The sequence below is a fragment of the Oncorhynchus keta genome, chromosome 16, assembly GCF_023373465.1.
Source record: "Oncorhynchus keta strain PuntledgeMale-10-30-2019 chromosome 16, Oket_V2, whole genome shotgun sequence".
NCBI classification, from domain to species: Eukaryota; Metazoa; Chordata; class Actinopteri; order Salmoniformes; family Salmonidae; genus Oncorhynchus; species Oncorhynchus keta.
In genome coordinates, this window is record NC_068436.1 from 13,253,853 (window position 1) to 13,281,797 (window position 27,945).

Sequence of the window (27,945 nt, forward strand, 5' to 3'; positions counted from 1 at the left end):
CAGATGATCAAAGGACTAGGCTATTCCATCCTAAACAATAATAATTGACTGGCAATGTAAAACCATACAAACATAGACAACTGTGTCCACCCAAATCCTGTTCGGAGATCAACAACCATGACTGAACAGGACTGTTAACAGTGTCACCTGTTCTAAGGAGCTCTGTGCCAGCTGCCATTCTCGTCACAGGGCTCGAGTTGGAGCAGCTATTCGCCGTGTTATTAGTCTCTGTTGTAAAAACAAGGTAAACCTGGGTTCTTGGTCATGGCAGACTAAGTAGACTTCTCATAGCGGATGAGGAATTGACATTCTAGAATATGTTTATTTGCACATTGTGTATTGTGAAAGGTATATGCACACGTATAATTTCTACTTTTTTTTAACATAAAAATACTGTCTATCCTGAACTGTATGGTTACCCGATACATTTGTAAACAACAAACTCATTGTGTATTTATTATTACATTTGATTATTACTCTATTTTCTTTCTCTCTGCTTTGTTGGGAAGGGCTGTAGTAGGCATTTTCCTGTTAGTCTACTACACCTGTTGTTTACGAAGCATGTGACATTTGATTTGAACTGTGCCAGGTGCTGGCTAGTAGAAATAAACAAGGCAGATGGGGACATCTAGTGCTTATAATTTGAAGTACATCTCCTGAGAAATTGCTCAGTTGACTATGAATCTTTCAGACAGTCTCAGTGGTATTTCTCTGTCTCTATGCTGTAGAGAACTTATAATGTGCTTGAACTGTGTGCCAATACTCAGATATCAAACTTGGGGATTAATTGATAGATGTGCAACACCCAAAATGGGATTCAAAATACTACCTCAGCGATTTGATTTCCTAGATGCAATGGTAGGCTATACCGTAATAGATATAGTATTAAATGTTTGTGCTTTTTGTCTATGCTTCACAATAGATATAAAAGTCAGCCTTTATGTTTTTACTCATGATCAAAGGTGTGATGAAGACTTGTCCTCTGGAGGTCGACTTTAGGCAGCCATGTCAAAACCAAACGATCATCGTCAAACACGGTCAGAGGCTGGTTGTGGTGAGTCAGACCATTCTGCTGTAAACGAGTGGTCTTTACTGGCGAACTGTTCTTTGTCTAACAAGATAATACCTGTGGAACTACCATGCCCCAAGGAGACGAGGTGGGAGACTGTCTTGTCTTCACCAGAGTCAGGTGCGAGTCACACACTGGTGGTGCAACAGTGTGGGAGGAAGAGTTCGTACAGTATGGAAATCAGATTACCTCGAAGAGAAAAATATACATTTGTATATCTAATCATTACGTCTAGCTTGAATAACTACAACATTTGTTTTTACACAACTCAACCCAGTTAGTAGGCTAATATGTAAAGTAGTAGGCTGCCTTTTCATTTGTATGTGCTTCAACAAAAAAAACAGCATCTGCCTGTCTCTGCAAGCCGTAACATGTAATGAATGACTAGCATCATCACTGTGGGCGGCCGTCTGGGTATCTATGGTCAAATAGCGGTGCTTTGGGTGTTTAAAAAAATGTTTTATGGATAACATACGCACAAGAGGACACTGTGACCACTCATTCCGTTTGGCTACAATTCTTTGTGTTCGGGTCGCAGTGGTTTTACTCAGATATTCTGGTGAGGAGAGAAACTTTTGTTGCGGTCTGTCAACTCCACTCCACTCAGTTGTTCTCAATTCCGGGACACCATCTCCGTTTGTGATACCACTTTTGCCAGACAATTCAGTTCCTGTTGTTGACATTCGGGTCGGGCTACTGTCTGTGCGGACAAGGTAGGGAGCTATAGCCTAACTACCCCTCATATTCTACAAAATTACATTAACACAAACACAGTTGTAGAAAGTTATACTCTCTGACCGGCGTAGGCCTGCTTCAGGTTTTCTCAACTCGTAAAGACCCAATTTTACTCACCAGCCGAGACTGTTCACAACACACATTTAATTAACCACCTCAGTCAATACTTTTTTTAATGACACGGTTCTAATTTGCCGGAAATTACCAGGCGCCGCAGTGTTCTCGTCTCCTATGGCTGAAGCCAGAAGAGAAGAGGCGGAGGAGTTGAGGGATATACGGAACCGAAATCAAGCAACAGGTATGTCCACTTGTCAACAATCTATCGTCAACGTCTTGTAATTTTGATACAGCGTCTCCTGAAGTAGGCTACATGTGTTTGACACTTTGTGGTAATATAATTTCAAAACGTGGACTTTTACCTTTTTAACCCATGAACATGACAACTTGGAACAGTGTTCCATCATGAAACATATGGTTAAGTGTGTAGGAAATTATACAATTTAGCTGAAAATTTAATTCATATAACTTCTTGTTGTGAAGCAAATGTTACGCAATTCTACAAATTGTTCCATTCCTTTGAGCTGAGATTTTTTTGTTGGCAGTTTTGAAGCTACTAATTTCCAGCAATTATATGCATTTTCCCATGGCTAATGGTGTGTTTCTCTGCTCAAACATTATAACAAAATCAATGGGCATGTAACCTGAATGCCCAGTTTTTCAAAAATTATATTCTCCCTCACTGTCTAGCTTTTATTTGATTGTTAGTTCTCAAATATATTATTAAAAAATATAAATAGTAAAATATATTTTCTGCCTGATTTCTATCTGGTTTTGATTGTTTAAATTGACACTGAAACTGTTTTTCTATCTGAAAATTACTACTTCAGATGGTAGAGTCCAATCAACAAGATCAGCTAGAATGCTAACTGTTCTTGTAGACTTCCTGTCATTGCATTAACACTAGTTAGCATTGGCTCGTACAACTACCTTTAACTTCCTTCATACTTGATGCAGAGACATACAATGGTATCAACAATTTTATTCTGTTGCAGCTAGCGATTTTCCTAAAATAATCATTGTTCACATAAAAAAAATCAAAGAAGTATCTATGTAAAATATATATATATATATATATATAGTACACAAACCTGAGTTTGAAAACCCTTGCTCTCTCACTTCTCTCATGCCTTCTAGCAACAAATCAGTTTCTAGTGCTATATAAAAATAAACCCTAGTTCTGTTCTGCACCATTACAGTATCTAGCTGCTATGGTTGACACAATGCCCTCACTACGTCATTCAGTGAAAGTATACTTGTATACAGCAGCTGGTAGCAACTACCTGTGTGTATCAGATACAGCAGTCAGTAAACAGTGCTACAACCACAAGGAAATGGTCTGGGAAACTGCCAGCCAGACAGGAAGGAAGGATGACACAACAAATTGTACATCTCCTGACACTTAAAATATTCCTCATCTCGTGCCAGCCAAGCTGTGTCATTTGGTGCGAACTGTGTTGCTGGAAATGTATTTGGAAAACCACTGGCACTTGGCAGACAGGTTGATCCTGTTAATTTTGGCTCTGTATATTTTTGCTTTTGTCGTTTAATTTCCTGATGAAATCACTTCTAAAATGTGTTCATATTCATATCTCTTATGCCACACAATCTTCATGTAGATCAAGAGAAAGGGTTGTAAATGAATACATGTATGTAGGCTTTATCCTGGACTTCCTGATGGGCCACCCCCAGTTGGTAAGAGTTGGCAAAAACACTTCTGCCAAGGCTGATCCTTAACACTGGGGCCCCTCAGGGGTGTGTACTTAGTCCCCTCCTGTATTCCCTGTTCACCCACGGCTACGTGGCCAAACACGACTCCAACACCATCAGAGAACTGGCAGTGTGGTGCAGGACAACAACCTCTCCCTCAATGTGAGCAAGAGAAAGGAGCTGATCGTGGACTACAGGAAAAGTACGGCCCGCCATTAACATCGACAGGGCTGTAGCGGAGTGGGTCGAGAGTTTCAAGTTCCTTGGTGTCCACATCACCAACAAACTATCATGGTCCAAACATAACAAGACAGTCATGAAGAGGGCACAACAAAACCTTTTCTTCCTCAAGAGACTGAAAAGATTTGGCATGGGTCCCCAGATCCTCAAAAGGTTCTACAGCTGCACTATCGGGAGCATCCTGACCGGTTGCATCACTGCCTGGTATGGCAACTGCTCAGCATCTGACCGTAAGGCACTACAGAGGGTAGTGCGAATGGCTTAGTACATCACTGGGGCCAAGCTTCCTGCTATCCAGGACCTATATAATAGGCGGTGTCAGAGGAAAGCCCATAAAATTGTCTACCGCATGGCAAGACAATTGCCCCCACAGATTACCTCAACTAACTTGTACCCCTGCACACTGACTTGGTACCGGTGCCCCCTGTATATAGCCATGTTATTCTTATTGTGTTACTTTTTATTTTAGTCTACTTGGTAAATATTTTCTTATCTTGAACTGCACTGTTGGTTAAGGGCTTGTAAGTAAGCATTTCACGGTAAAGTCTACACTTTACTGTACCGCATGTGGCAAATAAAGTTTGATTTGATTTTAGTCATTGCGTTTGGTTTACTATTTTACATTTCAATGGCTGTTGGTATATTGAACTTTCCCTCACCTTTGAATTCTGGTTCTAAACATGGTTCTATGCCGAGCGATTTCCAATCTAACAATGTGTTTAGACCCATAGAATGGTTAGACCTTCCTATTGTAATTAGGGGAGAATTAAGCAGCAACACCTGTTGAGCAAACACCTGATATCCCAGTAAAGACACACACCACCCAACACAAGCCTCCATGCCCAGTGTGTTAGTTCAGGTCTGAGTTAATTGCAGCTGTCTGTATTGGGAGATCAGGCTGATCTCAGGCATGTGTTCTGTTATAATCTCCACCCGACAAAACCAGAAGAGGACTGGCCACCCCTCATTGCCTGGTTCCTCTCTGTTTCTTCCTAGGTTTTGGCCTTTCTAGGGAGTTTTTTTTCCTAGCCACCGTGCTTCTACACCTGCATTGCTTGCTGTTTGGGGTTTTAGGCTGGGTTTCTGTACAGCACTTTGAGATATCAGCTGATGTAAGAAGGGCTATATAAATACATTTGATTTGATCCTATGGGCAGGTGGGTTGACTGTGTAGAGAGTGATGGAACAGGCGAACATGAACTGTTGTCTTGTAACTTGATAATGGTGCCAACTGCCAACTCTACCTCACATGTGTGTAGGCTAGCTAGGCTATATCATATGAAGTTATTTGTCACAAGCTGAGATTAGCCTATTAAGGCTTCAGTATATGCTTGTCACTTTTTAAGAGTAATATACATTATCTCATATGCCATGCACCGTATGATGCCATATGTTATCATTGATGATTACTTTGTGCATACTGTTCTTCATCTGCATTTTCAATTGGCCAAAGTTTAATCTCCTTGCATTGAGCAAGATCTCCGTTAGACTGTCATCTCCCCCAAACATCAATCTTTGACATCACCTAATCATGTCTTGACATGAGTCTGGGGCGGCAGTGGTTAGAGCGTTGGACTAGTAACCGGAAGGTTGCAAGTTCAAACCCCCCGAGCTGACAAGGTACAAATCTGTCGTTCTGCCCTTGAACAGGCAGTTAACCCACTGTTCCTAGGCCGTCATTGAAAATAAGAATTTGTTCTTAACTGACTTGCCTGGTTAAATAAAGGTAAAATAAATGTTAAGAATCAGCTCCTGACACTGTGTTATTCATAGGTGACATGATCATGTCTGTCTCCTCTTGTCTGTTTTTCATGCAAGGATAGAGCGCTCCACATTCACAATGTTATGCTTTTATAGTCGTGGACATAACATCTGTTCCACGTTGACTGTGTATTATTCCAAGCAGAGAGTGTATGTATGTATGTATGTATGTATGTATGTATGTATGTATGTGTGTATGTGTGTATATATATATATAACTTAGACCCCCTCATCTCTGTCTCTCTCACCCTCGGGTGACTGTAGGAGTATGGAGAAGGAGAAATTCATATTTTGTCTTCCTTTGAAGAATCGTGTCTCCCTTAGCTGAGGCTTATCACTTAATACAAATCCAACCATCATTAGTATTTGGCAATTAAACTGTCTATTTCCAAAAAGGCATGTTAGATTTTAATTGACTCGTCCCATTTTTGTCCCATTGTAAAATACTAGCTTCCCCACTCGACGTCGACAAATTCATTACTTATCAATTTGACTCCACATGGAGGCAGCCCAATGACAGCTGTGAAATAACTCTTTTCTTTTGTGTGATGAAAAGGCTCTCAAATATTAATGTGGAGCCTGTTTCCCTTGTAGCAAATGAGATGTACATATTAATGTACTGTAGAGCCTCGAGAGAAAATAGATGTGCAGTGCACCAAAGCTGGTGTTTCAATGTCACCCAGAATGCTTCACTCTTTCTGGCAGCTAGTTTATCAGTGATTAACGATAATAATGATAAATTGATGTTCAATAATTGACACAATATACTTCTACTGGCTAGTCCAACTGACCTGTATTCATAGTGCTTCACATGGGGGGGGGTGTGTGCAAAACAACTATGAAAGTGTATACACTCACTACTGTATTTCACTCTGCATGAGAGCGTCTGCTAAATTAATAAAATTTAAACAAATGTATTTCTGCCCGATAGTTTATCATTGATTAACATAATAAAAAGATGTTCAGTAATTGACACACAATATTGACTTTGTTCCTTATTTCTACTGGCTAGTCCAACTGACCTGTCTGGTCCACGGGTTTGACTTCCTACAGAACATCTCTCAAAACGGACCCACAATGGCTCTGGATTGGACACGGTTAATGTGCAGCTGTTGCGTTCACCCATCAACCCGTCTGCCACTTACCCAGCCATTAACCCCCAGCCCACCCTAAATTATTTGAAACACTCCCTTTGAGAAAGTATAGGGAAGACTTTGATTCTACCCTATGAGGACATCAGTGTCTGTTCTGCCTGTGTGGGAAGTAGGATCCAAGGATATGAAAATCCCTGGAAGTCTTATGGGGTTCTGGGAAGAAGCAGAGATTCTTGCCCTGTATAAATAAACCCAGAATATGAGAGATCACGTTCCTGAACATGCCATGTTACCGGGGTCGGGATCTAGAGGAAGATGCTTCTTTATGGACTGACTAGGGATGGGAACTAGCTCCTTGTCTCCACACTGCTGTGCCTTCATATCCTAGCCCCACCCTCCATGTGATGTAACCTTACTTCTGACCTCTCTGGTTGGTTTGAAGTCCTGGGCCTAGCTTGCATATTAAGAGGGAGGCTTTTTTTCTACACTCCCTCTTACCACTTGTTCTTTACAGAGGGCTGCAACATCTGAGTGATGTTAGCATGTGTCATAGTGAGTTGTTTTGTGGTGTTTCTGTATGGGTTCCCTTCAATGGTTATTATTGAAGCTGGTCTTTTAGCAAGCAAATCAGCTTTAAAACCATATCTCTGTTTCTTTTCTCTTTAGTGAGTTAGTTGTTTTGCATCCTCTCTTGTTTTGTTGCTTCTATTTGGTGTTAAAAATGATATTTATTTCATATTCAATAGGCTATTAATATTATATTTTTATTTATTTGTTTATTTTGTAATTGTCCATAACCTGTCATGGGATATTTACTATTAAAAGCCCTCTGAAGGAGGAGTCCATGACCTGGCAAATGTCTCTCTCCCACCACTCCGAGAAAGAGGGTTGAGCCTCTTCACTAAGCCAGCAATAATAAGTATCTAATGAAAGTACTTCTATGGATGGAGTGCTTTTCTGCCTGGTTTCCACAGCTATATCTTATCTAAAATAAAAGTGAAGGTGTGTTTCATAATGGTCGCACGACCTGCTGAGTGACTTCTAGAAAAGAGGATATGTTATGGCTCAGTTGGTAGAGAATGGCGCTTGCAACACCAGGGTTGTGGGTTCGACTCCCTCTGGCGGACCAGTATGAAAAAGTATCCGAAGTCGCTTTGGATAAGAACGTCTGCTAAATTACTAAAATGATGTGGCACTGTGTCCGAATGTATTATCTATGATGGATTGGAATAGAGTAACTGTTGACTCCACCTTCTAATCCAGCAAAGCATAGTCCCACAGTATGCCAAGGTTTTTAATATGTAGCCTACTTCCTAACACTAACGTAGACCGATGACCAAATAATAGAGGTATGCATGTTTCCAGAGCAGGGAGTGGTGCTACAATAGGGAAATACAATGATCTGGCCAACAGAGATGTGGCGTCAGAATGGGTGTGCCCACCATTAACACCCTGCCAATAGGGAAGACGGACAGAAAGACACACAGTATTGTGCTCTCTCTGACACAGGAAGACATGTTGATTTGATTCTGTTAGATAAACACAGGTTTTGGGCTGGAACAAACCCAGAACAACCCCTATAATAACATAAATATGCACTCAATGACCTAGTTCAGTTGGTAACAAGCAACGCCAGAAGAAAGCCTGGCATATTTGTATTTTGTGTGAACTGTGCCTTTTTAAAATCAGACCATCTGTAGAGCAGGAGAGTGACAGTAGAGTGGTACTTCCTGAATGGCCACATTCCATTTGATCACATTGGCCAAGTCAACACACCAGCCAGTAGGGAGAGAGGGAGACCCCTCCCTTTCTCTGTTGTCGTTCGTGGTCATGGAGTTTGTTTCTTTACACAGCAACACACAGCATGGAAAAGTAGGGAGGGACTTGAAGGAAATAATACACACCATTTTGGGGGACATTTGTGAAATGTGTTTAAAACGTTAACAGGTAGGAGCATCTCTTGTTGCTATGTTTCGCTGTGAGATTATGTTGTCAGTACAATTCACAGTAGGTTATCGACAATACTTTCAGCAGGGATTGCTCTGTATTCCAACTGACAGCTCGGTAACTTGTAAATGAAGCACATGTTGAATATTGAAAATCCACTAGATATTGAATCCTATTCGTTGTTCCATTGCACTTGCCTTTGACCAGTGTGTGTATGGCATTGTATCTACTGGTATGTAAATGTCAAACGATTTCCTCTTGGAAAACCTCTCCCCATTCTGACTTTGTCACTGTAACTGAGACAGGTAAACAATCTCTCACAGACCAAAGTGCAAAGAAATGTGTGAAAATGTCTCTGAGGATTTGATTCATTAACAAACTGTTACTTCCTTTTACCTTTTTTGTTTCATAGTGAGGTAAAAATGTTACATTTACATTGTAGTCATTTAGCAGACACTCCTTTCCAGAGCAATTTACAGTTAGTGCATTCATCTTAAGATAGCTAGGTGGGACAACCACAGCACATTTTTCCTCAAAGTAGCTTTCAGTAGAGTCCGTAACATAAGTTTGAGGCAGAGGCATATGGCAGATAGCAAGTGTGACATTGTATCAGTATCATACTGGTTGTAAGAGAATGAGGCGATGGCGTCAGGTTTTTAGCAGGATGCTAACAAAAATGAGCATCAAAATATTAAGATGGCTTAATGCATGATTTTTAACAGAAAGGGATCCTAATATCCTCATATGACCTACTTTTCTGATTTATTTTAGTTATTATGGTGCCAAGGCCTCATACACTCATATACTGTAGTATAGTCAAATGAATGTAAATGTTTGCTTAGCTGCTGTGCTCTGTAGACCACTAGCCAGTCCACCTCCTCAGAGAGCTCCAGTCGTGGCACTCAGTCAGATCAACATCTATTGTTTGAGTCTGAAAACCTGGTCACTGGTTGAAAGTGAAGGAAATAAATAATACAGGTAATTCATGTGTATTGTATGACTTTGAACCTGTGATCACTGATGGAGCTGACAGACATGGCAGCTCTGCTTCTAGCTCCTAAGCAATTTTGCAGTATTTAGTTTTTTTGTTATTGTTGTGTATTATTAGATATTACTGTGCTGTTGGAGCTTGGAACACAAGCATTTCACTACACCCACAATAACATCTGGTTTTCTTTGAGATTGTAGCTATACAGATCATAGAGATAATGTCTGGTTTGATGAAATAAAGATGAGAGCATTAACAAAACAATTATTTGTGTTTAGAAATGGTTTTGTTTTTGAAAATGCTTTCGCTATTTGCATGTCAATGTCATTCTTTGTAACTGGTTGATCAAGAACAGACTAGAATGTCGAGCCAGCTGAATGTAGTTGTTCGAGTTTTTGAACGGCAAGAAGGTATGCAACGCCCATAGTTATTTTGTTCACTTGTCCTGTGTCGTTGTACCTGCAGCTTGCTTTGTTTGTGTACAAAATGAGGGTATTTTCTTAGTTAGAAATTGATCTTTCAAATGTGACCGTTAAAAAGAAAACACTGGTTACTTTTCTTTTCAGATCGAACAGAGAGAAATAAGTCTGAGGCTCTTCATTCTAGGTAAGTTATCCATATCATTGAATTACATATTGAGCCTTTTCAATGTGTCTGTCTTGCTCAATACAGATAATGAAACGTGTTAATACTGTGATAATGTTGCACGGTCCAGTATAAACACTGGGTTGTTCCAGCTCTACCTAGCCACCTCTGTTGCTCCACGGCTCTGTCAGGACTGCAGTGGCCAGAACACTGTCTCTTTAACAGGCAGCTCTGCTGAGGGAGAGTTGTGAATGGTGCAGGGTAGCAAACAATCCGCTGATCCATCCTCTTTGACAGACGGTCGGACACTGTGTCCACTGTGTCCGAAGGTCAGAGCTTTTTGAATGGGGGACCAAGCCACACGGACTCAGTTGTTGACGCCCCCAGAGCCAAGTTGGTTACCGTCCAGGGTTAGGGTCAATTCCATTTCAGTTCAGTAAACTGACTTCAACCCTGTAACCTTTCTTTCACAACATGGTATACCCTACCTAGATAACTCATTAAAACTCAGAACCTTTTCAATGTCTTCCAATCCAGGGTATTGACACAGAAGGAGGCTGGTGGGAGGAGCAATAGGAGGAAGGGCTCATTGTAACTGCTGGAATGGAATAAATAGAACGGAGTGAAACGGTTTCCAGATGTTTGATACGTCAATTTATTCCATTCCAGCCATTACACTGAGCCCGTCCTCCTATAGCTCCTCTCACCAGCCTCCTGTTAAAGTACAGCAAACGTCAACGTGTTCCAATACAAACCATTTTTTTTGTTGTTGATTGTTGATCAACTATTGGACGTTTAACCTCTATTGTTCTATTTGTTTATGGTCTTAGCTAATAGTCCTAATTATCCACGTAGTGCGGGGGGGGGGCGACGTGTTGCTGTCTTCCTCTCCAGATGGTTTATATCACATCTCCAGTTCAGTTAATGAGCAGGATGTGTTGAAGGTGCTGGGCCTGTGGGGGTCTGGTCTGGATCCTGTTCACAAGACCCCGTTCCGTTGAGACTGCGTAGTTGGCCCTTCTGGGAACATATTCTGGCACAGCCTGGGAGGGGTGCGGTGTCAGCTCCAACACTCCACTAGTCAGGAAGTCAGATCAGACCTGGGAATACAGATCAGCAAGAGGGGTGGTTATATTGCAGAAGTGCACTTTTGGACACCACACTGGGCTTGGTAGATGTATGTGGTGGCCAGAGGAGGAGGGGTTAGACTGGGGGTATTTCTGAGTCATTGTTACAGTACCAGATGGGCGATGCCGAAGGATATTCAGTGGATTGAATCTGCGTCCTGCTGCGTTTTTAAGGGTTTTCTGGAGAGGGATTGTGGAAAGTTGCAAGCGGAGTTGAACTCTTCAAAGGGCTTGCTTTTTAATGATTGTCCTCTTTCTTGTGCCGCCGTCTCTAGTACTTGTCTCATTCTCACTCTGATTACTGGCGTATAACAGGCGCATGTACCGGAGGCAGGCTCTTCTTTTGGTTGCAGTATGCAGCGGTAGCTGTGTTGTGTGGATTGGAGTTGATGATAGAGTGAGATAGAGGATGTGGCCGTCCCAGTGGCAACTGCAGTGCAGAGAGGACCACTGCAGCTAAAGAGGTTTGATGCAACTATCAACGCTGTTGTTATCCTCCTTTTGGTGTTACTCTGCACTTATTCAGGTCTTTTAGAGGTCAAGGGGTATATATTATCTATTTTACTTTATCGTATATGAAGTCTCGGCTACCTATGGGTGACAATTAAATGTTTTCAAATGTCAGGATTATTTGCTGAGTTTGTAATTTGTAGTTTGTTGAGAATTCCTCTGTCCTGGTTCAAGCCTATAAAGGTGGCTGGTTGGCTTGTGGATAATTAGCACTGTCTGTCCAGTGTAGTAGTCCGGTGGAGTTTGACTGTTGCCATCATTATACTTTGCTTTCTCAGGTTGTATAAATGTAAGAAATCTTATTGTCCAGTCAAACTCTCCTCTCCTCAATGGTAACTCTTCTCTCTTCCAGCCAAGGACCTCTGTCCTCAATACGAGCTGCCATCAAGCGAAGTGAGTTTCTCATTGTTGAGTTTGTCCATTATTTGGTATATTCTCATACTTTTATATTGTACCTAGCATGATTAAAGTCTGTCTATAGCAGAGGAGGCTGGTGGGAGGAACTATAGGAGGATGGGCTCATTGTAATGGCTAGAATGGAATGAATGGAACGGAATCAAATGTGGTTTCCATACATTGATGTGTTTGACTCTGCTCCATATATTCCATTCCAATGAGCCCATCCTCCTCGAGCTCCTCCCACCAGCCTCCTCTGGTATATAGCTATTGTACATGATTAAATCCCCCAAGTGTTTTTTTATGTCTCTTTCAATTCATTACATATCAGATTGAAAGAGATGAGTTTCATGTCATTTTCTCCCACAGCGAGAACCAGCACCCAAAGTGAACAGACCAGAGACAGAAGGTAAAGTAATCCATGGTCTGTCTGTAGCTCTCTGATTGAATACAGTTCTACTCTCAGTATTCCAAAAATCAAACCCCAAATGCTTCAAGGTAAAGTGCACAGTGGCAAAGAACTTGTGCTCTACAGTGCAATACGTACTGATTATTTATGTTGACTTACAGTCCTCGACTCAACTGGTGAATAACCATTAAAGAAAGTGATATGGTCTATAAAATGGCATATAAACAAAAACAAAATTATGGCCACATATGGTGTTCAAAAAGCTATATAATGATTTATGACAATTGATGGCTACATAAGGCTTTGTGTCAACATAAGACAAGTGTCAACAGTCTGTTGCATGTCACATTTGGTTGAGGCAGTCTACTGTATTGTGCGTAATGGACTTGTTTGTCTTTCAGACGTCCAGAGATCACCATCCTGTCAGCCGAGCCGTTCGCTGCCAACGGATGGTTACCAGGGGCTTCTGGGGGATTTACGGCAGCCTTGCCTACCTCGCAGCCCATCTGGGGAGGGAGCATCCAATCAGATACCCAGGTACTGTTTATTTAACTAACATCAGCCTCTAATACTAGGGGAGACAGCAGGGTTTGTGTTCTTGGCCTGTTCACAGTTTGGGTGTGTTCTGCATGGATTTGAACTTTTACCATTTTAACCTTACCATGTTCCTGTGTCTTTCACAGTTTTCAGTGTAATGTTTCAGATTAACTACTTTCAAAGCAAACATAATTTGTCAGTGAAACAAGCACGACAGGTTCTGCATGTTGTAGTACTATAGGACGTCAATGTAGGACGGTAGCAAGCTTGCATGTAGAATACAAGTTATAATAAACACACCGCTACACATTTGCTTGGTGTGTGTGTGTGTGTGTGTGTGTGTGTGTGTGTGTGTGTGTGTGTGTGTGTGTGTGTGTGTGTGTGTGTGTGTGTGTGTGTGTGTGTGTGTGTGTCTTCTCTCTCGTGTCTTAGCCACCGCCATCCTATGACCAGGTGATCAAGGAGAAGACCCAGGAGACCGTTGTCACGCTGACCGCCACCCGCCGGAGATCCACGACCATTGCCACGCAGACTGACCCTGTGGAGGACGACACCGCCGCTGGCCCAGAATGCACTGCATCCTCACAGCCAATCGAGAAGAGACAGTCTACAGGTGAGGCTTGTGAGAATGAGAGTGATGGTTACAGATGGGTTAGCTGACAACATCACGAAAACTCTATAGTTGTCAAATATCATATCATTGTATTACCACGACTAAAACAATGTAACGTCACTTTTTAGTCAAAGTTTTCATTCGTTTTTTTTATACATCTAAGTGGTGTGAGTATAGTCTAAATGTATTGTTTATAATCTCTTGCTTCTCAGTGAAAATAAAGCCAAAAAAGCCACCAAGGCCATACTTACCCAAGCCTTTGCAAAGTGACTCTACCACTGCAATAGCTGTATCTGATTCTGGTCTTATCCAAGTAGATGCCACAGCCACTAACACTAAGAACCAAACTGACCCCAAGTCAGCCGCAGCCCAACCCAGCCCAACAGATGTCAGCTGTGCAATCCCAAACACCCGGTCTCTCACTCCATCTGTTTCTGTACAATGGGATGGGCCAATAATACCTTCTGAACCCAGCACTATCACTACGTTCTTAGAACCTACAGTCCCCTCCTCATCAGTCCCAGTAGCCACTGAACGTCCCATCCCACTTCCTCGTTCCAAATCCTGCAAACAGACAATCACAGAGGAGGTCAAAGTTCAGACTCTGGTCAGGCTCAGTGACAGTGGTTCCAGCTCTGTAGATGACACAGCAGTCGAGGCTCCTCCCTCGGGGAAGTACCTACAGGAACTATTAGATGTGTTTTGTCCCGTGGACCTATGCGACCAGAACACTAGTGACAATCAGACGCCAACTGACGTGAGCGACCAAAGCGAGGAAGGTGACGAGGACGGTGACATGGCCGCCCTTCACAGCCAACGTAACATCCGGGCCCGGATCCAGGCTTTTGAGAGCCAGGAGGGCGATGGGGAACCAGAGTTCAAACAACCAGAGCCTCTACCCAGGAACGTGCACCTCAAACCCCCTGTGATTTCAGCCAAACCAGCCCCAGCCCTTGCCCCCAAGCCCTCAATCAAGAAGCCCAGTAATGGCAATAACTACCAGGGGGCAATCTCCATTTTCTCCACTCCCTTTATTCCTTCCATCCCAACCCCAGCACCCAGACCCATGCTCCACAGAAAACCCAGTATAGTCCCAGAACCAAAAGAACCAGAACCAGAGGCTCCACCCCCCGCCAAGACAGCCCTACTTTCCCGGTCGCGGCTCTCCATAGCGGCCAGAGCCAAGAACCTCTTCCCCCAAGAGGAGGATGAACCCAGGTTGGTACCTCCTATCTCTCCAGAGAAGCCTCGCAAGGAGCCGCTGGGCCTCAACCTCAACAACCACAATTCAGCCTCCATCACCACCACAGAGGCAGTGAATGAATACATGGACAACCCCACGAGTAAGTACAGCAGCATGCATTTCACCAGTTACTTAACTGGTCAACTTAGTAGTATAAGTGTTCTAAGTATAGTTAAAACACATATAAGCTAATTTATAACCTCTTTATCGATACTACATTTAAAAAAACGTCCCTAGCCTGCAGTTTTTTAAATGTATTTAAATGTATTTATTTATTTTTTTTATTTTTTTTATTTTATTTCACCTTTATTTAACCAGGTAGACCAGTTGAGAACAAGTTCTCATTTACAACTGCGACCTGGCCAAGATAAAGCGAAGCAGTGCGACAAAAACAACAACACAGAGTTACACATAGAATAAACAAACGTACAGTCAATAACACAATAGAAAAATCTATGTACAGTGTGTGCAAAGTAGTAAGGTTAGGGAGGTAAGGCAATGAATAAGCCATAGTGGCAAAATAATTACAATTTAGCATTAAACACTGAAGTGATCGATGTGCAGAAGATGATGTGCAAGTAGAGATACTGAGATGCAAAGAGCAAAAATAAATAACAATATGGGGATGAGGTTTGTTAGGTGGGCTATTTACAGATGGGCTGTGTACAGGTGCAGTGATCGGTAAGCTGCTCTGACAGCTGATGCTTAAAGTTAGTGAGGGGGATATAAGTCTCCAGCTTCAGTGATTTGTTCCAGTCATTGGCAGCGGAGAACTGGATGGAAAGGCAGCCAAAGTAGGAGTTGGTTTTGGGGATGACCAGTGAAATATACCTGCTGGAGTGCGTGCTACGGGTGGGTGTTGCTATGGTGACCAGTGAGATGAGATAAGGCGGGGCTTTACCTAGCAAAGACTTATAGATGAGCTGGAGCCAGTGGGTTTGGCGACGAATATGAAGCGAGGGCCAGCAACGAAAGCATACAGGTCGCAGTGGTGGGTGGCATATGGGGCTTTGGTGACAAAACGGTTGGCACTGTGATTGACTACATCTAATTTGCTGAGTAGCGTGTTGGAGGCTATTTTGTAAATGACATCGCCGAAGTCAAGGGTCGGTAGGATAGTCAGTTTTACGAGGGTATGTTTGGCAGCGTGAGTGAAGGAGGCTTTGTTGCGAAATAGGAAGTCGATTCTAGATTTAATTTTGGATTGGAGATGCTTAATGTGAGTCTGGAAGGAGAGTTTACAGTCTAACCAGACACCCAGGTATTTGTAGACTTAGTATTCTAAGTCAGAACCGTCCAGAGTAGTGAAGCTAGTCGGGCAGGCGAGTGTGGGCAGTGATCGGTTGAAAAGCATGCATTTAGTTTTACTAGCATTTAAGAGCAGTTGGAGGCCACAGAAGGAGTGTTGTTTGGCATTGAAGCTCGTCTGGAGTTTTGTTAACACAGTGTCCAAAGAAGAGCCAGAAGTATACAGAATGGTGTCGTCTGCGTAGAGGTGGATCAGAGAATCACCACCAGCATCATTGATATATACAGAGAAAAGAGTCTGCCCGAGAATTGAACCCTGTGGCACCCCCATAGAGACTGCCAGAGGTCCGGACAACAGGCCCTCTGATTTGACACACTGAACTCTATCTGAGAAGTAGTTGGTGAACCAGGCGAGGCAGTCATTTAAGAAACCAAGACTATTAAGTCTGCAGATAAGAATGCGGTGATTGACAGAGTCGAAAGCCTTGGCCAGGTCGATGAAGACGGCTGCACAGTACTGTCTTTTATCGATGGCAGTTATGATATCGTTTAGGACCTTGAGTGTGGCTGAGGTGCACCCATGACCAGCTCAGAAACCAGATTGCATAGCGGAGAAGGTATGGTGGGATTCGAATCTGTTTTTTCACTTGGCTTTCGAAGACGTTAGAAAGGCAGGGCAGGATGGATATTGGTCTATAACAGTTTGGGTCTGGAGTGTCTCCTCCTTCAAAGAGGGGGATGACCTCGGCAGCTTTCCAATCTTTAGGGATCTCAGACGATACAAAAGAGGGGTTGAACAAGCTAGTAATAGGGGTTGAAACAATTGCGGCGGATAATTTTAGAAAGAGAGGGTCCAGATTGGCATTAAAGGTTTTAAACAATGCTTAGAATTTGTCATATAGTCCTAATGCAGGACATATATGTTGACAAAAAAATTGAGAAGTCAACACTGGCCGTCTCTGTCTCTCTCCAGACTATATCCCAGTGAACCCTGTGCGTAGTGATGTGGGTGGCGGCAGCTCCTTCAGCAGACAGACTGTAACCAGAAGACCCACCACCATTAGAGTGCCCAGTAAAGGAAACCGTGAGTCTAGTCCTCCTGCTCTACTCTCTGAGTAGTGAGTTATGTGGCTCCATATCCACATATATATGACCTTATATAAAGGTCCTCTGATCTCCATCTGGGTCTACCCAAGATAAAACATTTTGACATAACCAAATGACGAATTAGATGCTGTTGATTTCTTTTTGCTGGCGAGCCATTTTCTCAAACAAACTGTAGGTGTGGATGTTTGAATGTGCGTGTCTGTGCTTTGGTGTCTTAGTGAGTGTGTACAGTCGACTCCTGATAAGTGAGTCAGTTAATACGAATTTCAATACTTTATTTACATTGACACGTAGTTTGAGTATGTACATGTTCCATCTCAGAGCGTTCATTCATGGCAACACCAAGCCATTGAATTAGTGCAAAAAATACAATGATTCCAAACCTTTGCATGAATTAAGAGTTGACTGTATGGTTTGTACAGTACAGTGTGTCCAGTCGAAAACGTTGACTGTTTTCTCTCTCAGTGTTCGATGGGACTTTGGACAACCCTCCTCCTCTCCCTGCACAGAAGCCTGTAGGGTCACTGCCATCCTCCGTGACCCGTAAACAAAGCATCTCAACCCGCTTCCCCTTCCAGGTAAGTGCTACCATCTTCCTTCCCCATATACTTCTCCAAAAGAAGCACTATTGATCCACAGTAGGCTACTTAGCTTCTCTTCTACTACTAGAAAACAGGAAATACAAGAGATTACTGACATAGTTCTTCCTCCACACCACCATGATACTGCACTCTCTCTGGTGAAGCCAGAGCCAGTCAATAGATCCCTGCCCGGCTTGGCTATGACATAACTGGGCTTTTGTGCAGCAAGAAGGCTTAGCTAAAAGGACATAAAAATGGAAGTCAAGGTGCTACTTTGTATTTTTATTCAGCGTCACTCACGATTATCTAGTGTCAGTTCATTCATGGTGGTCTGAAAACCAGCCCTGTCAGAAGCAGTGCTAAACTAGCCTGACAAACCAGGCTTTTACCTGGCCACCGCCAACATTACTTCCACCTGCGGTTGGTTCTCAACCGCAGACCACACAAAGGGGCCAGTGTAGTGTGAACAATGACTGACTAGTACTGTACAGCTAGCTGTTAGCAGTGGCTAAGGAAGGGCACATTGAGCAGTCATTAACTCGGTTGCTATGGTTGCCCTAGTTGCTGAGCGCTGTGATGGTAGTAGGCGTAGTAAGTCTGTTTTGTTCAGGGGAGGTCATTCAATCCCGTGTGGTGTTAAATGTGATCTGGGAGAGATTAGAGAAGTACCCTGGTTGTCATCAATTCACATCTGTTTCTAGACTGCCACGTTGCTTCCTTGAACATAATAGTAACAACCTTTTTTCTGTTGATTTGAACTGTAGGAGTCCTTTGATTCTGAGCCCATACCGGGCCTCCCTCCTCGGTCAGTAACATCACATCGTGGGTCATTTTAGGGGATGAAGAGGGGTAAAGATCCATTGATAACATATTAGATACAGTCCTCGACACATGGCTTTAATTAACTTCATACTGCTGTTGATCTCTTCCAGGCCTGGTGGGACTAAGGTCCTCCCTCCTCGCCCACCTCCAGCAAAAGTAGGCCCAGGAAGGCCACCCCCGCCCCGGATAAATGGTCCACGTCAATCCCTCTCTACCCGTAGAGCACCAGCTTCATCAGCAGCTCCATCACCCAAGCAGCCCCAGGCTCAGAAGCCCAAGAAGAAGGGACCTGTGCTTCCCCCCAGGCCCAACCCTGGCCACTGTCTCTACAACCAATACACGGTGAGAGCTTAGAGTTCCCACCCTGCTCTGCTGCAGCCCCCAAGGCAGCCTGCTCTGCCCCTGCCCCCGAGGCAGCCTGCTCTGCCCCTGCTGCCCCCGAGGCAGCCTGCTCTGTTGCTGCCCCCAAGGCAGCCTGCTCTGCCCCTACTGCCCCGGAGGCAGCCTGCTCTTTTACTGCCCCTGTGGCAGCCTGCTCTGCCCCTGCTGCCCCCGTGGCAGCATGCTCTGTTGCTGCCCCCGTGGCAGCCTGCTCTGCCCCTGCTGCCCCCGAGGCAGCCTGCTCTGCCCCTGCTGCCCCCGAGGCAGCCTGCTCTGTTGCTGCCCCCGTGGCAGCCTGCTCTGCCCTTGCTGCCCCCGAGACAGCCTGCTCTGCCCCCCCCCAAGGCAGATCCATGGTGTATTTCAGTGGAACTGTTGTGTACTGTAATTGTGGCAAGTGTCACATATTAAGTCTGTGTATGTTTTCTGAATGTTTTCTTTGTCATGTGTGTTTGTCTAGCTTGGACTTCCCCACGGGATAGCAGAGTTTGACTACAGTGGGAGAGACACAGGGGAACTCTCATTCCAGGTAAATCACTGTCTGCATGTGTTGGAGGTTTTGCTTTTAGCAACAACAAGAACATGATATGAGAAAATGTTACTGACTACTGTATTTAAACCTGATTTGATCACTAGTTTTATGGATTTACTATTTACTATTATTTCACCTTACTGTTTTGTAATACAAATTTTCTTTAAGGAAAATACAATTTAGAAGAAATTAATATCAAATGCTTCTTTTTCTCCCACAGAAAAATCAGTTGCTGCTGCTGATTGAGCAGCTCGACCACAAGACCTTTGAATGTCAAGTGGGAGACATCCGGGGCCGAGTCCAGAAGTCTCACATGAAAGTCATCACTCCTCTCTCCAGTGCCCCAACTAAACCAGCTCTGTCACAAGTAATGTCTTCAACCATTTACAATGAGCTGTCAATCAAAACATGTCTGCCCGCTTACTTTCCAGGCAACTTGGCTACGCCCTATTTAGTTTGGCCACCCCCTATTTTGTTAGGCTACCCCATATTTAGTTTGGCCACCCCCTATTTTGTTTGGCTACCCCGTATTTAGTTTGGCCACCCCCTATTTTGTTAGGCTACCCCATATTTAGTTTGGCCACCCCCTATTTTGTTTGGCTACCCCGTATTTAGTTTGGCCACCCCCTATTTTGTTAGGCTACCCCATATTTAGTTTGGCCACCCCCTATTTTGTTAGGCTACCCCATATTTAGTTTGGCCACCCCCTATTTTGTTTGGCTACCCCCTATTTTGTTAGGCTACCCCATATTTAGTTTGGCCACCCCCTATTTTGTTAGGCTACCCCATATTTAGTTTGGCCACCCCCTATTTTGTTAGGCTACCCCATATTTAGTTGGGCCACCCCCTATTTTGTTTGGCTACCCCGTATTTAGTTTGGCCACCCCCTATTTTGTTTGGCTACCCCGTTTTTAGTTTGGCCACCCCTATTTTGTTAGGCTACCCCATATTTAGTTTGGCCACCCCCTATTTTGTTAGGCTACCCCATATTTAGTTTGGCCACCCCCTATTTTGTTTGGCTACCCCCTATTTTGTTAGGCTACCCCATATTTAGTTTGGCCACCCCCTATTTTGTTAGGATACCCCATATTTAGTTTGGCCACCCCCTATTTTGTTTGGCTACCCCGTATTTAGTTTGGCCACCCCCTATTTTGTTAGGCTACCCCATATTTAGTTTGGCCACCCCCTATTTTGTTAGGCTACCCCATATTTAGTTTGGCCACCCCCTATTTTGTTTGGCTACCCCGTATTTAGTTTGGCCACCCCCTATTTTGTTAGGCTACCCCATATTTAGTTTGGCCACCCCCTATTTTGTTAGGCTACCCCATATTTAGTTTGGCCACCCCCTATTTTGTTAGGCTAGTCAAACTCAATAGGAGGTAGCCAATGTTTAGTATATCTACACCAATTGTTTTTTATTTCTTTGTAGCCACATAGGAACTTTCCTTGTGAACGTGGAGTATTTTTTTTAGTTTAGTTTGGTCTCTAAATCCCTCTTTTGTAAGTGTTTCTGTAAATTTCACATAATACTGGATGTGTTTTCTCTTCTTACAGGGTGTCAGCACAGTTGGGTCTCGTAGAGACAGCAGTGGTCTGCAGGTGCAGGTCCTCCATGACTTCACCCCAGGTACAGAACAGTACCTACTCTGGCACACTGACCACCACAACACACAACCTAACAAGTCTCCTATGTCCTATACTAACAAACACATTGGCTGTTGGACTGTACACCTTACAATATTTTAAGTAATTTATTAGATTTTAATCATGTCAAATAAATTCCAATATGGCTGGCATGCTTTTACAGCTGTTTTGAGTTCCCCCAAACATGTCCACGCCAAGTAACTTTTAGAATCTAGAAGAAAAAAGTGTTTACAGATTTGAATCACCTCAAGTAATTTGCAATATGTCTGGCATATATTTATTGCTTAGTTGTTTTTCCCTCAGCAATTGATATCCACAAAGTAGAGTTCATGCTAGAGTTTGTGTTGTCAGTTGGTGTAAGCAGTGGGATTTGAATGACATGTGTTGTATCCTATCCAGAGGGTCCAGGGGAGCTGGGTCTGAGGGAGGGGGATGTGGTGACCAATGTGGAGCAGGTGGACAGTGAGTGGTACCGTGGCTCCTGTAGAGGCTCCTCTGGCTTCTTCCCTGTCAGCTATGTCAAAGTTATGGTAAGACTTCAGTCAATGTTTCAGCTATAGAGATAGGGCTGGTTTCCAAGATTCAGATTAAGCCTACTCCTGGACGAAAAACTGTTCAATAAAGTCTCTATTCAAAGTCTTTTGTGTGAGAAACCAGCCCATAAAGTGATCTACAGTGGGGCAAAAAAAAGTATTTAGTCTACCACCAATTGTGCAAGTTCTCCCACTTAAAAAGATGAGAGGCCTGTCATTTTCATCATAGGTACACTACAACTTCAACAAAAAAAATCCAGAAAATCACATTGTAGGATTTTTAATTTATTTATTTGCAAATTATGGTGGAAAATAAGTATTTGGTCAATAACAAAAGTTTATCTCAATACTTTGTTATATACCCTTTGTTGGCAATGACAGAGGTCAAAATGTTTTCTGTCTTCACAAGGTTTTCACACACTGTTGCTGGTATTTTGGCCCATTCCTCCATGCAGATCTCCTCTAGAGCAGTGATGTTTTGGGGCTGTTGCTGGACAACACAGACTTTCAACTCCCTCCAAAGATTTTCTATGGGGTTGAGATCTGGAGACTGGCTAGGCCACTCCAGGACCTTGAAATGCTTCTTACGAAACAACTCCTTCATTGCCCGGGCGGTGTGTTTGGGATCATTGTCATGCTGAAAGACCCAGCCACGTTTCATCTTCAATGCCCTTGCTGATGGAAGGAGGTTTTCACTCAAAATCTCACGATACTGGCCCCATTCATTCTTTCCTTTACACGGATCAGTCGTCCTGGTCCCTTTGCAGAAAAACAGCCGCATGATGTTTCCACCCCCATGCTTCACAGTAGGTATTGTGTTCTTTGGATGTTGGATGTGTTCTTTGCAACTCGGCATTCTTTGTCCTCCAAACACGACGAGTTGAGTTTTTACCAAAAAGTTATATTTTGGTTTCATCTGACCATATGACATTCTCCCAATCTTCTTCTGGATCATCCAAATGCTCTCTAGCAAACTTCAAACGGGCCTGGACATGTACTGGCTTAAGCAGGGGGACACGTCTGGCACTGCAGGATTTGAGTCCCTGGCGGCGTAGTATGTTACTGATGGTAGGCTTTGTTACTTTGGTCCCAGCTCTCTGCAGGTCATTCTCTAGGTCCCCCCGTGTGGTTCTGGGATTTTTGCTCACCGTTCTTGTGATCATTTTGACCCCACGGGGTGAGATCTTGCGTGGAGTCCCAGATCGAGGGAGATTATCAGTGGTCTTGTATGTCTTCCATTTCCTAATAATTGCTCCCACAGTTGATTTCTTCAAACCAAGTTGCTTACCTATTGCAGATTCAGTCTTCCCAGCCTGGTGCAGGTCTACAATTTTGTTTCTGGTGTCCTTTGACAGCTCTTTGATCTTGGCCGTAGTGGAGTTTGGAGTGTGACTGTTGTGAGGTTGTGGACAGGTGTCTTTTATACTGACAACAAGTTCAAACAGGTGCCATTAATACAGGTAACGAGTGGAGGACAGAGGAGCCTCTTAAAGAAGAAGTTACAGGTCTGTGAGAGCCAGAAATCTAGCTTGTATGTAGGTTACCAAATACATATTTTACACCATAATTTGCAAATAGATTCATTAAAAATGCTACAATGTAATTTTCTGGATTTTCTTCCCCTCATTTTGTCTGTCATAGTCTTTTTAAGTGGGAGAACTTGCACAATTGGTGGCTGACTAAATACTCCCCCACTGTATAGGATACATGCTTTCAATGTGTTTTGATTATGATTTTTTTCTCTATTCAGTCAAATGCACCAACACTGACCAACACAAAGAAGGCAAGGCCCCCCCCTGCAACAGTCAGTGGACCAAGGTGTGTGGCGCGGTTCGACTTCGAGGGTGAGCAGAGTGACGAGCTAACCTTTTCTGAGGGAGACGTGATTCAGCTAAAGGAGTACATGGAAGAGGAGTGGGCGAGGGGACAGATAGGGGCCCACACTGGAATCTTCCCCATCAACTTTGTGGATATCATAGAAGATCTTCCTCCTCCGCCACAACCACAGCAATCATTCCCCACCAAGATGGCACTACCTGGTAGGACTTTTAATTCAAGGCCCACTTCTTAGCTTGAAATGGAATATACTGTATAAAATGACATATCACAGACGGGGCCTTTAAATCATTAAGGAACCTCGGCTTGAGATGTGTGTCCCTATCTTGACATTGTAAACATAATCAGAGAATTGGAGACATAGGAATTTTCCCACGGAAGTTCATGTCGTTCCGACATGCTGTATCTGAGGTCATAGTGTAAAGTCAAAGGTGGCCAGGCCACAAACACAGTGAAATATTTATTCTTGGCACGGGGGATTTTAGCTGTATCGTCACATCCTGTACCCCTATTGCAGTTTATCCACCAGTACAAAAGGTTTCTCTAGAACTACTCCATCTCTCTCGTAATGTGTAGGCTGATACTTCCCTCTGCGGAATGTATGGAATCTGTGCAACATGTTTAAGTCAGGAGCTCTGTGTAAGCCCCTGTACGAAAACCTTATTATTAATACGCTACATCTCACTCTGTATGCTGCATGTACTTCTCACTGGCTCTAGCAGTGTACTAGTGTACGCCCACACACTCATTCCCCATTCAGTTTTATGTTCAGCAACTGTCAACACAATATGCTTTCTATCTGAATATCGCTACTGCATTTCTCAGCCATGGTTTCTTCAACCAAGACCCAAGAGGCTGCCAAACCCATACAGGTATGGTTCATGTGGTACCGTTACCAGTCTTTACAACATAACAAAAACTAACGTCACGATACAGGTGTGTCAGTGTCTGGTGTTTGGCCTTAGCTGTAGTCTGGGGTAGCCTAATGACGTCTGTGTGTATATCCAATGATTAGTGATTGTACTTGTGTATGAGACCGTGAGTATGAGAGTGTCCACTAACATGTATATCCCTGTCTATAGTCTGGTTCGTCAGGAGTGGAGTGGGCCGTGGCTCTGTATGACTTTGTAGGCCAGGCAGAAGAGGAACTGTCCTTCCAACAGGGAGACCGTATCCTGGTCACACAGCATGTAGACGCCGAGTGGTGCTCTGGAAGGCTTAACGGTAGAGAAGGATTCTTCCCCACAGCCTTCGTAGAGACCAGCTCAGGTAATAATAGGGCATTCTTATGGCGCCATCTTATGGTAGGAGGCGAATTCATCCCCTTGATATATAAATCAAGGAGTTTTTTATTTTTTTATTTAATTCAAATAACTTTGCTGGGGTGATTGACACATGACAAAAAACAACTACTGATACATTCAACTTAAAACCCAGTTTGAATAGGCCTATATACCAGAGGCAGGTGGGAGGAGCTATATGAGGATGGGCTCATTGTAAATACTGGATTGGAATTAATGGAATGGAGTCAAACATATGGTTTCTGTATGTTTGATACCGTTCCATTAATCTTTAAAATGAGCCCATCCTCAAGGCTCCTCCCACCAGCTGCCTCTGACAGATATTCCTGGACTACTCAATAGGGCAACATAGGACATTTAAGGTACTGATGATTCCCTTTGTCTCTGTCCAGGCAACTCTCCAGTGTTGGACAGACAGCAGAGTGTGACTAATGGAGAAGGAAGCAGAGGGAAAGCGCTGTTCGACTTCACAGCTGAATGTGAAGAGGAGCTCTCACTGAAGGTATTTCTGTCAACATTCAATAGTTAATTACCACAAAATAGTTAACATTCTGTTTATTACAATCAACAGTTGTGTGTGTGTGTGTATATACACTGCTCAAAAAAAATAAAGGGATCACTAAAATAACACATCCTAGAAATGAATTAATTAAATATTCTTATTAAATACTTTTTTTTTTTACATAGTTGAATGTGCTGACAACAAAATCACACAAATTATCAATGGAAATCAAATTGATCTACCCATGGAGGTCTGGATTTGGAGTCACACTCAAAATTAAATGGAAAACCACACTAGAGGCTGATCCAACTTTGATGTAATGTCCTTTAAACAAGTCAAAATGAGGCTCAGTAGTGTGTGTGTGGCCTCCACGTGCCTGTATGACCTCCCTACAACGCCTGGGCATGCTCCTGATGAGGTGGTGGATGGTCTCCTGAGGGATCTCCTCCCAGACCTGGACTAAAGCATCCGCCAACTCCTGGACAGTCTGTGGTGCAACGTGGCGTTGGTGGATGGAGCGAGACGTGATGTCCCAGATGTGCTCAATTGGATTCAGGTCTGGGGAACAGGTGGGCCAGTCCATTGCATCAATGCCTTCCTCTTGCAGGAACTGCTGACGCACTCCAGCCACATGAGGTCTAGCATTGTCTTGCATTAGGAGGAACCCAGGGCCAACCGCACCAGCATAAGGTCTCACAAGGGGTCTGAGGATCTCATCTCGGTACCTAATGGCAGTCAGGCTACCTCTGGCGAGCACATGGAGGGCTGTGCGGCCCCCCAAAGAAATGCCACCCCACATCATGACTGACCCACCGCCAAACCGGTCATGCTGGAGGATGTTGCAGGCAGCAGAACGTTCTCCACGGCGTCTCCAGACTGTCACGTCTGTCACATGTGCTCAGTGTGAAGAGCACAGGGCGCCAGTGGCGAATTTGCCAATCTTGGTGTTCTCTGGCAAATGCCAAACGTCCTGCACGGTGTTGGGCTGTAAGCACAACCCCCACCTGTGGATGTCGGGCGCTCATACCACCCTCATGGAGTCTGTTTCTGACCGTTTGAGCAGACACATGCACATTTGTGGCCTGCTGGAGGTCATTTTGCAGGGCTCTGGCAGTGCTCCTCCTGCCTCTCCTTGCACAAAGGCGGAGGTAGCGGTCCTGCTGCTGGGTTGTTGCCCTCCTACGGCCTACGACTATTCCTCCACGTCTCCTGATGTACTGGCCTGTCTCCTGGTAGCACCTCCATGCTCTGGACACTCCGCTGACAGACACAGCAAGCCTGCAAGACTCCGTCTCATGCTACTACTAGAGTGAAAGCACCGCCAGCATTCTAAAGTGACCAAAACATCAGCCAGGAAGCATAGGAACTGAGAAGTGGTCACCACCTGCAGAACCACTCCTTTATGGGGGTGTCTTGCTAATTGCCTATAATTTCCAATTGTTGTCTATTCCATTTGCACAACAGCATGTGAAATGTATTGTCAATCAGTGTTGCTTCCTAAGTGGACAGTTTGATTGACTTGGAGTTACATTGTGTTGTTTAAGTGTTCCCTTGATATTTTTGAGCAGTGTATATACATACACACACTACAGGTACTAGGCCTACAGTATAACTTTCCTTTCTCTTGCTATAGGCGGGGGATATCATCACCAACGTGGAGTCCATTGACGATGAGTGGTTCCTGGGAGAGTTGAGGGGGAAGCGAGCATTGGTGCCTAAAAATTATATGCAAGTGCTGGCATGAGTAATCTACCATTAACAAAGACACTGGGGAACTACTTTGTGTCCGTGGTTTCATCACGAGTAATGTCTTTTGAACTATGGAAATATGAGAACCTGAAAGATGACTATTCCAAAGTGCCGTTTTGCCCCACTGGACTGCAGTACTCTACTTTGAAGCTTAAAACTACATTGTCCGGTCAATCTCCCACAGAAAGGGGTGTTTTTTTAATAGTATGTATAAATGTGAAAGGATCACTTTATTTGGATAGTCCATCTGTATGTGGTCCTACTATCTGCTGATAAGCAACTGCTTGAAGGTTACGGTAAGGGTTAGGGCTAGTTGAAATGTTACTGATAGAGCATCTACAGGACTACAGACTATCCAAATAATGAAATAACTTTGTATGACGATGCATCGGAGAATGGCTGGCTGTAACATGCATTCATATGAAGTTCCTGCCACAAAACCTTTACCAGCTTTGTTCTAATCCAGATATGCAGTATTTAACATGTTGACCACACCATTGCACATTAAATAGAGCTGTTGTAGTACAATATTTCCTCAAACTATGAATTGTGGTTCTTACAATACTGCATGTATGTAGCCCCCTAAGCCTTTTCTGGTAGCTGGTTCATGACTTTTTTGTTGACTTCTCCTTAACAGGGTCATTCATAACTTTGAGGAAAGTGTCAAGGTTTGACGTTAAGCTTAAAC

At 43.6% G+C, this 27,945-nt stretch overlaps 2 protein-coding genes across 6 annotated transcripts in view; one reads left to right on the forward strand and one right to left on the reverse strand.

Moving 5' to 3' along the window:
• The window catches only part of LOC118371740 (FHF complex subunit HOOK interacting protein 1A-like), a 49,857-nt gene extending 47,868 nt beyond the window's left edge, over positions 1–1,989 (reverse strand). The window contains exon 1 of one of the 2 annotated variants that reach the window (XM_052464710.1): positions 1,922–1,989. The gene's annotated coding sequence lies outside the window, so the exon portion shown is untranslated. The remainder of the gene's footprint in view (positions 1–1,921) is intronic. The other variant, XM_052464711.1, reaches the window with a different exon arrangement.
• On the forward strand, positions 722–27,787 carry sh3d19 (SH3 domain containing 19). 4 transcript variants are annotated; one of them, XM_052464705.1, is made up of 22 exons: positions 722–858; positions 963–1,054; positions 2,013–2,102; positions 10,168–10,207; positions 12,176–12,216; positions 12,589–12,628; positions 13,030–13,165; positions 13,598–13,778; positions 14,096–15,121; positions 17,243–17,353; positions 17,842–17,954; positions 18,722–18,762; positions 18,890–19,121; positions 19,621–19,689; positions 19,913–20,059; positions 21,247–21,319; positions 21,736–21,866; positions 23,620–23,908; positions 24,531–24,577; positions 24,788–24,974; positions 25,399–25,508; positions 27,142–27,787. In XM_052464705.1, the coding sequence occupies exons 2-22, from the start codon at positions 1,006–1,008 to the stop codon at positions 27,250–27,252; spliced, it is 3,264 nt and encodes a 1,087-aa protein (XP_052320665.1). In that variant the 5' UTR covers positions 722–858; positions 963–1,005; the 3' UTR covers positions 27,253–27,787. The 4 variants fall into 4 exon arrangements, with proteins under 4 accessions (XP_052320665.1, XP_052320663.1, XP_052320662.1 ...); XM_052464703.1 differs by having other exon boundaries at positions 13,619–13,778; positions 13,991–15,121; XM_052464702.1 differs by having other exon boundaries at positions 724–858; positions 13,991–15,121.
• Positions 27,788–27,945: the final 158 nt, after the last annotated feature.

Coding starts and splice junctions, on each gene's coding strand:
- sh3d19 (XM_052464702.1), top strand. CDS start 1,006: ATGTCAAAACCAAACGATCATCGTCAAACACGGTCAGAGGCTGGTTGT. Junction 1,055..2,012: donor ACGGTCAGAGGCTGGTTGTG/GTGAGTCAGACC, acceptor GGAAATTACCAG/GCGCCGCAGTGTTCTCGTCT. Junction 19,122..19,620: donor GTCTCTACAACCAATACACG/GTGAGAGCTTAG, acceptor GTGTTTGTCTAG/CTTGGACTTCCCCACGGGAT.